Raw genomic sequence first — 11,980 nt, 5'->3', positions numbered from 1 at the left:
CAGTGCTCTAGTGATATCCAAAGTAAGAGAGAAGGTACAAAAATCTACATTGGTCGAAGGTGTTTCCTCTTCTGGAAGAAAACTCAATAAATAGATTCATACTTTGAGAATTGGAAAGAGCATCAGCTGTTAAGTAGTCCAACCATAAATGAAAGTAGTCACCATTATAATATACCTCCCTTAAGTAGTTAATCTCTCTAGACATAACATTGAAAGTCTGATCAATCAAGAAATCAACAGCATTGATTAAACACTACATATGTGCCAATCACTGAATATAAAGATAAAAATAAACTGGTTCTTGCTTCCTAAGGGCACATAACCCAATCTATAATAGGCAAGAACTCTGAAAACACATAAGCAATTTCAGTAAAGCACAATGTCCCTGCAAGAGGCAAGAATAAAAAGAAAGTCAAAAAGCATTTATTCAGTACCCACTTACTATGTAACAGGAACTGTGCTAAGGGCTGGAGATTTAAAAAAAAAAAAAAGGCAAAAAGACGGCTCCTGTTCTCAAAGAAATCCCAATCTAAGGCAGACAATTGATAGATTTCAACCAGATTCTAGAATTGGCTGTCTTTAGTTCATATCACTACTCTAAAGGTATATGCTTTCAGTTACATTTCCAGTACTGGCACTGGACTGTTTGGGACCCTAAACACTTTCCCACCCAGTTTCCTTTGTGTTCAACCCCACCTGTCTGCAGTGAGACTATGGAATTGTTATTTCTCTAGGAGATCAAGACAGCACTCAAACCTATGACTTTTTACCTTGTGTTGGAACTACCTGAGCTCACTGACACAAAGTCTTCCGTGAAGGCTTTCTAGAAAAGACAATATCTTCAGAGATTTCAGCTAATTTTCCTTTTGTTAAATGCATACCAAATGAATTGCACTTAAAAAACATGATCTTCCTAAATGGGACACTATTAGTTACACTAAATTCAAGTCCTAGAAAAGACTTCAAGAGATTCTATGGGACAATTCTCCAGAAACAATTCCTCACATACCTCTACTTAGTCACCATTGCAATAAAGATTTTGCTTATGGCTCTAGCTGCTATTTAAGTCCAGTGTCCTGTCCAGGACAGACACAGAAAGCAGATACTCAAGCTTTGTCCATGTGAAGAACAGTGAAGTCCCAAAAGATCACACTGGTATCTCCCATTCACCAGCTGAAGTTTTTAAGGACTGTATCTGGAGAGATGAGACGAGCACTAGCCTCACCTGGAGACCTGCAGGTTAGCAGTGTGTTCCCAATCCATTTCAGGTGGATCCCCAGCCCAAGAACACTGTTATCTAAGCTGCTGCAGGCCTCAAAACCTTAATTTTTTTTCCACCTCTCCCACACCCAGCTCTTTACACTTTCAATGTATAACTGAGAAAGGTCTCCACAGGTGTAGAGGAATGGAAGGCGCAGTCACATTTCCCATACCACAGGCAAATCAAGTTATCTCTTCTCCCTCTTTCCAAGAATTTTACAGATTCAGGAGTAGGGAAATAGGGAATTCATATTCAGCACTGGGATCTCTTAAGTTTCAGAAGCAAAAATCAAGGGGTAAAGACGAAAATTCAGCATTTCAAACCTGGGCATTCATTTCACTAACCCCCAATGTAGTTTATTGGCATAGACTGCTTCAGAAGCACAACAGTAAAATTAACTTTTGCCTTTTCTTCCCTAACTTGAAGCATTACATATTAGCGGGAAGGACATTAACATCAATATTCCCTCTTCTTATTTCTGGAACTATTCCCTCCAAAAGTTAGCTATAATTCCAGCCTGTATTTTAAAGAATTCAAGAACCGGTTAGGCTGGACCCTCTTTAGCAATACTTGTAAACCCTCACGAAACAGGTTAAAATGAGAAATGGTAAGAATTTTGAAATTGTAACAGAGGGAGACAGAAAATAATCAGATTGCAAACTCACTGCTGGGATTTCTTCAGATTCACAGCAATGCCAGTGTTTGCAGCCTGCAGATGAGCTGTCCAATCTCTGCAGGTAATACAGCAAAGACTCGCTGTCCTGAGCCAGCATTAGGCTCCAGAGGATTCCAGATTCTGTCAAAGAGTCCATTGCTCCCCTCTGCTCCCCTCCTTTCCGGTACCCTAACTTGTTCAGCTCCTTGGTGTTCCCTTCCTCCACTGTCCACAGGGTAAATAATCAGTCTTGCCCGGATTGACAGCAAAAAAGTGACCAGGCTGGAAGGCAAAGCGACCGTCCTGTATTCTCCCTTCACACTCAGGCTCCTTTTCAATGCAAGATCTGTCCAGCCAAAGGGATGTGGTCAGGATTGGTCATGGGAGGAGCTCACTGGTCAGCCTCCTGCTGTAGAGTGCCCCTTCTCCCATCTTATGCTCACAATGTGGTGACCTCCACTCCTGGAGATCCCCTGTGAAAGGTAGGGTGAACTGCTTCCTTCCAGCGAGGAGCAATTATAACTCCCAGAGTCCATCCAAAGATACCAAGCAGCGGGTTGGAGCCAAAAAGTGTGACAGACAAACCAAGTCCACCGAGGCCCGCTAGAGGGGCCCCAGACAGATGACCAGCTCAGGTGTAGTTTCAACAGACAGGTATAGCCGTGCTACAGAGTTCAAAGCTCCAGCCCCTCCAGTGACTCACTCCAGTGAGTGTTCATTATAGAGCCTTTATGACGGGGTGACTCAGAGCTCACCCAAGCCCACAAAGGAGTAGGATCCCCAAATTCTTAGTCTCTGCCTGTCACTTCCCAGGCACACAAAGGGCAAGGAGGGGAAGTGCCCCCCCCCCGGCACTAACACCAGCGCAGGGGCCGTGACTCCCGTCCTGCACCCTGGGCAGCTGCTACTGGACATACCAAGAATGGCTTCAGCCCCTCTTCTCTGTCTTCCCCACCCATCCCTGTTCCTCTGCAGTTGACTGGCAAACAGTTTCTTTGTTAGTGTTGCCTGTGTAAGGCATGAGGGAGGGAGGGTAGGACGCACAGTCCCAAACACACACTTAAAGTTACAGGATCTGGGGGACGGTCCTGGCCAATGTCCTCCAATAACCCCCGGCCCGGCCCAGCCTTCCCCAGCAGATGTTTCCTGCAAAGGAAAGTTGTTGGCTAGAGATCGAGGTGGAGGGAGGGGAGAAGGAGGCACCCGAGATGCTGCTCTGATGATGAAATCCGAAATCTGAGACTCCGAGAGCCGCTTCTGCTATGTTTATTCTCCCACCAACCCTGTCCACCAGCTCCCCAGGGCCAGCCCGGGAATGGTCAGGAATCTAGCAAGGCTTATTGGGCCAGAGAGAGGGAAAAGGTGGGGAAGCTGGGGGGAGAAAGGTAATTTCCTTTTCAAAGACTTTTAAAGAACGCGGACCTTAGAACTCACTTAGTCTAGTCACCTTGTTTTGCAGAGGAGGGTCAGGAAGGAATGTGACTCACCCAAAGTCACCCAGCATTTTGTGGGAGCACCAGGAGAACTCGGGTCATTAGACTCCTAGGGCAGTGTTCTTTCTTTGACACATCACACTGATGAACTCCCTAGCTCCAAGAGCTCCAGAGGCTGCTCTTTAAGACTTCTGACCTCCCTGGGAACACGAAGAAAGGCAAGGAGATAAAAGGAGACAAAGCTGAAGTCCAGCTAAATGGATATAGTTGAGGTCAGGAATGCTCAGGCCTCTGGACAGAGGAGGGATGGCAGCAGAAAGTGCTAGAAACCTACCACCACATACAGGTGCCACGCTGGTGTTTGTAGAGAGGATTCAAGATGACATGGGAATTTTGTGGCCAACAATGAAAGGAAGTCAGCCTCTAAGACAATGGGGGCAGTGTCGTCGCCCTGTGTATGCCCCGGCCTTCCCAGTCCCTTCAGAGCCAAGGAGGCTACTTAGTGGCTTCGGGTGTGGTAGAGTCCACACAGTCAAAGAGGTGGTGGGTCTGCGGGTGGCTGGTAACCAGGAGCATCAGAAATAGAGTAAGGGGCTTTAGGGAATGTCAAAATAGTTAGCAAATATTAAATTCTACACACATACTCCACCCCTTGTATGTAACATCACCAAATGTGCATATGCACAAACATGTGTATGTACACACAGTGCTCTGATATTCAACCAATAAATTTATCTCCTAAACTGTAAATAGGAGTCACATCCTATCCAGAGAAATCGGCGTATGGGGGTGAGGGGATAACAATGAAAAGAACACTAGAGTCAAAGGACCCATGTCCAAATTCTGCCTCTGCCCCTTACTATCAGTATGAGCCCCTGGCTTCCCCACTCTGGATCTCAGCCACCACATCTATAAAAAGGGAAGGTTAGACTACATGGCTTGTAAGCTTCTTTCTCCTCTAAATCTATTGATTCTGATTCTGTATGTTTCTGGTGATACATGTGAATCTCCCAGACTGTTTTGTATACATCAGGAGCTTACTAAACATTTCTTGAATAAATGTTGAATGACTAATTTCTCTAACACAGACATATATGACCTACACACACAAACAAGTACACATTCCTACCATTAATCATCGATCAAGGCTATATTACTCTTAGCCTAAACAGGGCAGGGTTTAACAACAGCTCCTCATGGGGTCACTGAAATCTCTCTATTTGTGCCTCTTCCCTCCCACCTCAGATCCCAAATCGAGAGGAGCCATGAGACTGAAAAAAAATCCCCTCATAGGAGTCCTTAACCTTGTGCCATGGATCCCTTTGGTACTCTGATAGATCCCATAGACTCCTGCTTAGAAGAATATTTTTAATTGCATCAAATAAAACATACAGGATTGCCAAGGAATGATTTTTAAATAGTTATCAATGATTTTTTTTAAATTTCACAGACACTAAGTTAAGAATCCTTATCTTACAGTATCACTGAAGGATATGACAAACTGCATTCTGTTTGTCCCAGCTGTAATGGGGTGGGAGCACGTTACACCCAAAGAGATAACATCTAGGAGGATGCACCTCTACACATCCACCTTTGCCTCCCCTCCCTCCTCATGAAGAGGTGCATTGTAAGCAGGATCCCAAGGCCAGTGGAGGGGGGAAGTAGCCCCACGGTAAATATTAACTCTATCACAAACATGAGAAGCCGGGACTGCCTGGTACTTATTCTCTCTACACTGGCAAGAGGAAGAGGCAGAGGGGTTGAGAGAGAAATGGATTTGGACAGAGTATTGACCTCTGATGACATAAAGAGAGCTTCCAACTGAATGGGTTATGGGAAGCCTAGAAGCTAGAGAAATGGGAGTATGAGGAGACACAGAGCTGATATCTCAATGGGAAAAGAAGGGCCAGCTGTAAGAGTAGAGGACACAGGCAGAAGAGTTGGAGGGACACAGAGTAAATCAGGATTAGGGCTGATTAGGGAAGAAGGTAAGAGATAGCCCAGAGGCTATCCACCCCTTCTGGGACTTCTTGCCTGCTGTAACTTGGTCTTTTTAAGTTATCTTTCTCTGATCCCATCTGCTTGACTGTGAATCCCCCAGCTCCCTCTTCCCTTAACTTTATCCAGAACCACCCTTCTTCCGTTCAGATCATACTGTGTAGGCAGCAGGAAAGTGCCTACTAACTCAAGTCCTTTTTTAGAGAACCTGAGAATCAAAATAGCAGAAGTTTCCAGGTTTTCTATGGCACTAAGTACTTGTCAACCCAAGGCTCCTATGCAGTCAGAACAAGCAAAAAAAAAAAAAAAAATCACCATCGGGAAGAGAAGGCAAGCACACTGACCCCTACTTTTGGAGGAGGGGAGAATCCCAATGCTGCCTCCAACCGAAAGAATCCATCCATACTCATAGACTATGAGCCCTCCTGTACTGATCTCTATAGGAGGGAGTGACTGTGTGCCTATGACCTGGGGGTTCTTGTGCAGTTCACTAGGACAAAGAAAATGGAAGACACCTTTCCCTTAAATCCTTCCTTTTGATTATTCTGAATTCACTTTCCTGCTTATTTCCTCCTCTACCTTTTACTATCTTTTCTATTGCTTTCCCCCCAAGTATCCGGTTCTTTGGTATCAGGAAGAATGCTGTATCCCCAGCAATATGCTTAAAGCGCTTTTGTTCTGGTCACATCCTATCTGGAAGCAGTGTTCATTTCTGGGTCCGTGTCCAAAGGACAACCCTATCAAGATCGATTGATGGCCCTAGTGACTTTTTAGCTTGAAGAACACATAACTGGATGGGAGTAGGGAGGACATCACAGCCTGTCTTCAAGTACCTAGGGAGCTACCACGGGGAAGGAGGATTAAATTTGTTTGCTAGGACCCAGGGCAATGAGTTGGGAAACTGGAGGGCCACTGCAACTCCATGTAAAGACCAGTTTCCTAACAGTTAAAACCATCTAGAAGTGGTGTTGACAGCCTGAGGACGTAATTGTTTGTCTTCATGTAAACAGCAGTTATTCCCTTGACAGGGGTGTGAGAGAGATGATTCCTGCTTCAGTGGTCTGAGACCCCGAGACATGGGAGAGCTAGGAGAGAGGGGCTTTCCTGGTACTCAGGCTTGGCTGGCTCCCTGTCATCCCTAGGGGACCTGGCGGCGCCTTGGTGGGATATCCTCCTCCTAAGCAACGCTTGTCCCAGTAGTTCCGGCTCCTGACGGAGCTTTCTTTGGCCGCATATCAAAGCTAGCCCAATCCTCAGGCATGTGGGGAGTTTCTCCCTGAGTGCTGGCACCTTATCCCTCAAAGTAACGGCAAATGGACATTGTCTCCCCACACACATACCTTTCAGGAAGAGTTCTGAAAAGGGGAAGTTAGCTGACAGTTTGAAGAAAGGAAAGGCAGGAGGGAAAAGGAGAGGAGAAAGGAATCATTCTAGAAAGACGGCATCAGAGATGCAGCGTTTAGGTGGGAAGAGGAAGGGAACAAGCATTTATTAAGTACCTACCATGTGCCAGGCACTATGCTAAGTGCTTTACAAACATCATCTCATTTGATCCTCATGACAATCCTGGGAGTAGGTGCTGTTTTTATCCCTATTTTACCATTGAGGAAATGGAGGCAGATAAAGGTAAAATGACAGCCCAGATTCACCAGCTAGTATCTGAGTTTGGATTAAAACTCAGGGCTTCCTGACTCCAGGCCCACTGCCACCTAGTTGCCCCTTGATTGGGAGGATCAAACAGGCTCAGAGGGGAACATCAAGAAAACCAGTTCAAAGCAGTAGGTCTAGGGCTAGGGTCTGCTAATGGAATCACATGGAAGGCTGCTCTAAAAGGGCTGACGTGTGCTCTGGGAGGCAGGCCCCGGCACCCATCAGTGGGCCTGAGCTGAAGCCTGTGCTCTGCGGCTCATGGACAGGGAGGCCCGGCCGGCGACCGCAGTAGGCACAGGGGTCCGGATTACCCAAGCAGGGCTCTGCTGTGCAATGAAGGCACCGACTATCCCACAATGCCAGCCTGGCACAGGTTATCTTATGGCACAGGCAGTATTTCTGGCTAAGGCCAGAATGGGGCCTCCAAAGGAGGGGGGAAGGCAGCCCACCCAGCCCAATTCCCAGAACTGCTTTCAGCTGGCCCCTCGAGGGCACTAGGGACTACAATAAATACACAGAAGGCAGCCGGTGCTTACTCTCCGGATGTGCTGTCTCTCATGCTGAAAAACACATGGAGAAAAAACAGAAAGATAAGAGAAAAAGGATATCAACATGAGAACCATAGAGACTGAGCAGCATGCAGCAGAGCAGGGTTCTCTAGCTGAGGGGCCCAGGTCTGACTGACTTTCCTCACCACCTTCCCACAAGACACAGATACCCCTTGTCTCTACTTCCTACTTCTCTTCCTCAGGAACAGAGGCCCCAGGCCACTGGCCATTTCTTCTGTCTCCTCCCACTGTAGTCACTCAGCTCTGTTCTCTCTCCCTTACCTGACCTTTCTCAATCACCTTGTACCAAGTATGCAGCCAATCCCAATAGGACTACGAGAAAAACAGGACTGAGGGCCACTGGGGCAATAAATAAAGAGAAGATACCACAAGTAGGGGCCATGAGCTAGAACTGAGTAGACAAGGAAATTGTTGAGTGTTTTAGGTGGTGGTATTGGCTGCAGGAAGACAGAGATTATGTATAAGTATGTAAGTGTTTGGTGAGCAGGGCAGGAAGGAGGAGGAACAGGAGAAAAGGCTAATTATGATCTGCCCCAAATTCTCTCATGAATCTCTAGTGTAAGATGAAGGTCCATGAAGGAATCTCTAGTGTAAGATAACACAGGAAGGAATTTTGAGATATAAGCAACAATTTAAGCTATCTTTGGGGAAAAAAAAAACCCACAGTGAGCTAATGATTTGTGGTGGGTAGGTGGTCAAGAATTCATTCATTTGGCTTCTTGAAGTAGTCTACCACAGCAGGTAGAAAAAAGAAACCAGTTTGTTTGGGAAGACTGATTTGTAAGGATGGAGCAAGAAGAGATGCAGCTTTTCAGCATTACTAACTGCAGATGGAACCTATTTGAATTCTCAGTTCAAACCTTTGGATGTCTCCAGTTGATATGTTATCTTCTAAGTGTCTGCTCATCATCAGAACTTCAGAGGCTTTCTAGAACCCAAAACAGGAATGGTGTCCCTGATATTTGGGTTGTAGAACCCAGCCTTTCACATGGTCTATATCTACAGGATCCCCAGCTCTGTATAACTTGATGGTTGCAATTTTGGCCCATTCACTCTTGGAAACCAAGGTAAAAGAACAAGGCAGGAAAAGGAAAGGGACAGGGAGAACAGATAAAGAAAATTAGATTTCAAGGGAAGGGGGAAAGGGGAAAAAGAGAAAAAGCAAGGAGCATAGGGAAGAAAAGGGAGGAAGAAAAGGAGGGAAAAGAAAGAATAGGAAAAAAGTGAGGGGGGAAAATCAGTAAACTCTTAAGAGATAGAAAAGAGAATAATGGTGAAGTTAGAGATTAGAGGAGAGATAGAAAAGAGAACAATGGTGAAATTAGAGATTAGAGGAATGAAAGAGTTGTGAATCAAATTCTGATAAGAAAACTATTTTAATCATCCAGTTTCATTGTTTCAGGTTTCTTTCTCCTTTCTTTCTGGGGTGCATAGCATACAGCTCCCTTGGATGCCGGGGGAGGGGATGGACATAGGTGTTGGAAAAAAGTGTGACATCCCAAAAGGAAACTTGGATCAGTCAGACAAGCTCCTTGCCTTTTAGCTCCCAGTAAGACAGGCAGCCCAACCCAGCCCACTCGCACCTCCATCTCTAAATAAAAGAGGTTAGTGACCTTGTCCTGAATAAGTGAACAAGGGAATTGGAATTCAGATCCCAGGAATTTTGGCTTCAGGAATGAGATGGGGTTAGGGATGAGGATAATGTAGCAGTTTATTGTCTCTCCCTCTCCCAGCCTCAGGGCCTTCTAGGGATTCAATGGGATACTGAGGGCCATGCATCCCTAAGCTCAATTCAACATGGGCTGGACACTCAATCACACTGGAGAACAATCTTTAAGATCTCATAGGAATAGATTAGTACTCGATGTTAGGACATCAGTGTACATAAATATAGATACACAACGCTCGTATTGATTTTGGCCCAAGTCCCTACACTGTATCTAGGCCTTGGTTCTCTCTCTCTTTCCTAGCCTAGGATGCATACAACATCTCTCACTAAAGGGGAATCTTTGCTCTGATATTCTTTATTGCCCTCTTTCCATTCCTCTTCACCTCCCTCCCACCAACATAAACACTCTCTCTTCAAAATGGCCAAAGTACTGCAAAGGCCGAGGGGTCAGGAAATGGGTGATGGTCCTTCTCCAGAAACAGCTTCCAGCTCCAGGTTTCTGGGAAGAAAGGTGAAGTAATACAGAGAGGGCTGAAGAGACGATAAACGTGAGGTTAAGGATTAAGAAGCATAATAAGGTATAAAATAAGGTTACTCCAAGTCACTTAGACGCCTATCTCCTAAAATAAATTCTCCACTGAGCCAAAGGACAAAGTACAATTGGGCAGGAAGCTAAGTTGGGTAACTTGCCAACAGCACTCTAGGAGGAGGTTTAAGATGTTAAGGTTCATTTCAACATGACCAAGGGGGTGATACCTCTCTCAGGACCGTCTGTTCCCCCAGACAGAAATCAGGTAATGAGAAGAAGAGTTCAAGAATGACTCCATATTTTTTTCTCCTCCAAATCTATGCAGTTACAAACAAGCTCCAAGAAAGTGAAAACTATTCTATCTGGCCATATTTGCCATCTTTCTCCCCACCCCCACCTTAAGTCCCTGCCAATCTCTCTTTACTTCACCTACTCTTAATTTATCAATTCCTTTTTAGGAAACAGAATTGGCTTCTGAGCCAGAAAGAATTCTGTTGCAAAAGATTCCTTTGACACATCCTGCTTATGTTATCCAGGAAAAGTAACAACTTCTCAAAAAGACCCAAGCAACTCACTTAAGAACACTGACTTCAGAGAATATGCTGACTTGAATTTGTGGGGGAAGGTACTCACCAGGAGCTCCCAATATCACTGAAATCACAGGTCTGATCATTACAATATATATTTAGTTATCTATTTCTTGTTAGTTCAAAAATCTTTTCCTTATAGTTCCTTACTTTTACTTATTTTCTTTCATTACACCTTTTTTCCCCCTAAGAAGTTTGGCCTTGCTCTGTTCTTTTCATTATTTCTCTTCCTTGACAATTTGGTCTGAATTTTATGTTCTGAATCATGGGCCATATACCTTTACTTATTTGGATTTGATTTTCTCTGTGTATCCTTTATGAAGTTAAAGTTTCTTAAGTATAGGTCTTAAACTTCAACTTCTGACTAATGTTATTGCCTTTGTAAACCCAGTCCTATTTTCCTTTTTAAGTGCCACACGGTGGAAATGGTCCTGTACCCCAAATCATCCCCTGACCTTGTCATGATCACTCAACCTTCCCAAAATCCTTCTCTGCCCCCTATGCCAGCCATCTGTCATCCAGCACTAGGACTATGCCTTCATCTGGAAAACCATTTTGTCCACTGAATTATCCATTTTTCTAGCGAGTGCTAGAGAAAGGGGAAAGAGCTATGTTCTTAGCTCAGTCTGACATCCTTAAATAACCCTATACCCAATGTATCCTGGATTGGGGCAGTGATTTGTGTGGCAGGGGCTCTGAAGGAGGGGATGGGCGAGGAGAAAAACAGCCCTTCCCTGACCCCCATGCCTAGAGTCCTAGCATGAGGGCCAATCTGTTCTCCAGACCATCTCATCCCCTGCCCCCCTCATCCCCACCCACCCACCTTACATGTCCCCAGAGTGAAGAGAAACACGAGTACTTACGTTATACCAACTCTGGCTTTTCTGAAAGGACAAAATAAAAGAGAAGGTAAAATTAGTCAGGGTAGAGATGGTAAGACTGGCCAGAGCATCAATAGCTCAGGACAGTGGGGAGGGGGAGGCAGGACAGTTACATGAACAGCAGAGGAAGGTAGGGTAGGCAGGAGTCCAAAAGCAGTTTAATATCCATTCTATGGGCAAAGGGAGGACCTCCTTTTTTCAAAGTGAGGGAATCAAGGGCCCCTGAAAAGAGCCCCCCACCCCTGAGCAATGCATGCTGGAGTCCCCAGTGAAGCTGGGGTGGCAGCCGGACAACAGCCCCAGCAACAGCTAGAATACAGACAGGCTTCCCCATCAGAAACCTCAGGCCTTCTGATGGAGGACAGGGATGCTCTCTGTGGGCATCAGGGACCTTGCCCTAAAGCTATTCAAGCTGGAGCAACTACAGAGAGAAACTCCACCCGCCCTGTGCTCCAAGGCAGCCCCTTTCTAGGGTGGGTGGGATGGGAGAGCAGTCCTGTGAGTAGGACTGCTGCATGCAGGCTCCCTCATTCAAATCTGGATCTGAGAGAAAGGATGAAAACTCCTGCCCTAATATATTTCCTAGGGAATTTATAAAACAAAACAAAGACAAGTCCTCTGGGGTCCTTTTTGCCAGCCCTGGGCAAATGGAGCTCGTCTACATGGAGATGCTAAGAGAAAGGAAGCTGATCTGGAATCCACACTTAAGAGCTCTGTGAACAAACTGAAAAAATCTCAAGAGTCCAAA

At 45.4% G+C, this 11,980-nt stretch overlaps 1 protein-coding gene across 9 annotated transcripts in view; it reads right to left on the bottom strand.

The window, feature by feature from the left end:
- The window catches only part of GRAMD1B (GRAM domain containing 1B), a 227,160-nt gene that overhangs the window by 34,892 nt on the left and 180,288 nt on the right, over positions 1 to 11,980 (bottom strand). For 8 of the 9 annotated variants that reach the window (XM_051985863.1, XM_051985865.1, XM_051985864.1 and 5 more), the window contains one exon: positions 11,215 to 11,235. In XM_051985863.1, the coding sequence (XP_051841823.1) occupies positions 11,215 to 11,235 (21 nt within the window). Of the gene's footprint in view, positions 1 to 1,926; positions 2,089 to 11,214; positions 11,236 to 11,980 lie in introns of those variants that run through there. The other variant, XM_051985871.1, reaches the window with a different exon arrangement.

Source organism: Antechinus flavipes, chromosome 3 (assembly GCF_016432865.1).
Source record: "Antechinus flavipes isolate AdamAnt ecotype Samford, QLD, Australia chromosome 3, AdamAnt_v2, whole genome shotgun sequence".
In the NCBI taxonomy this organism is placed as follows: Eukaryota; Metazoa; Chordata; class Mammalia; order Dasyuromorphia; family Dasyuridae; genus Antechinus; species Antechinus flavipes.
Note: the sequence above shows the minus strand (reverse complement) of the source record. Positions and strands in the feature narration are given on the sequence as shown.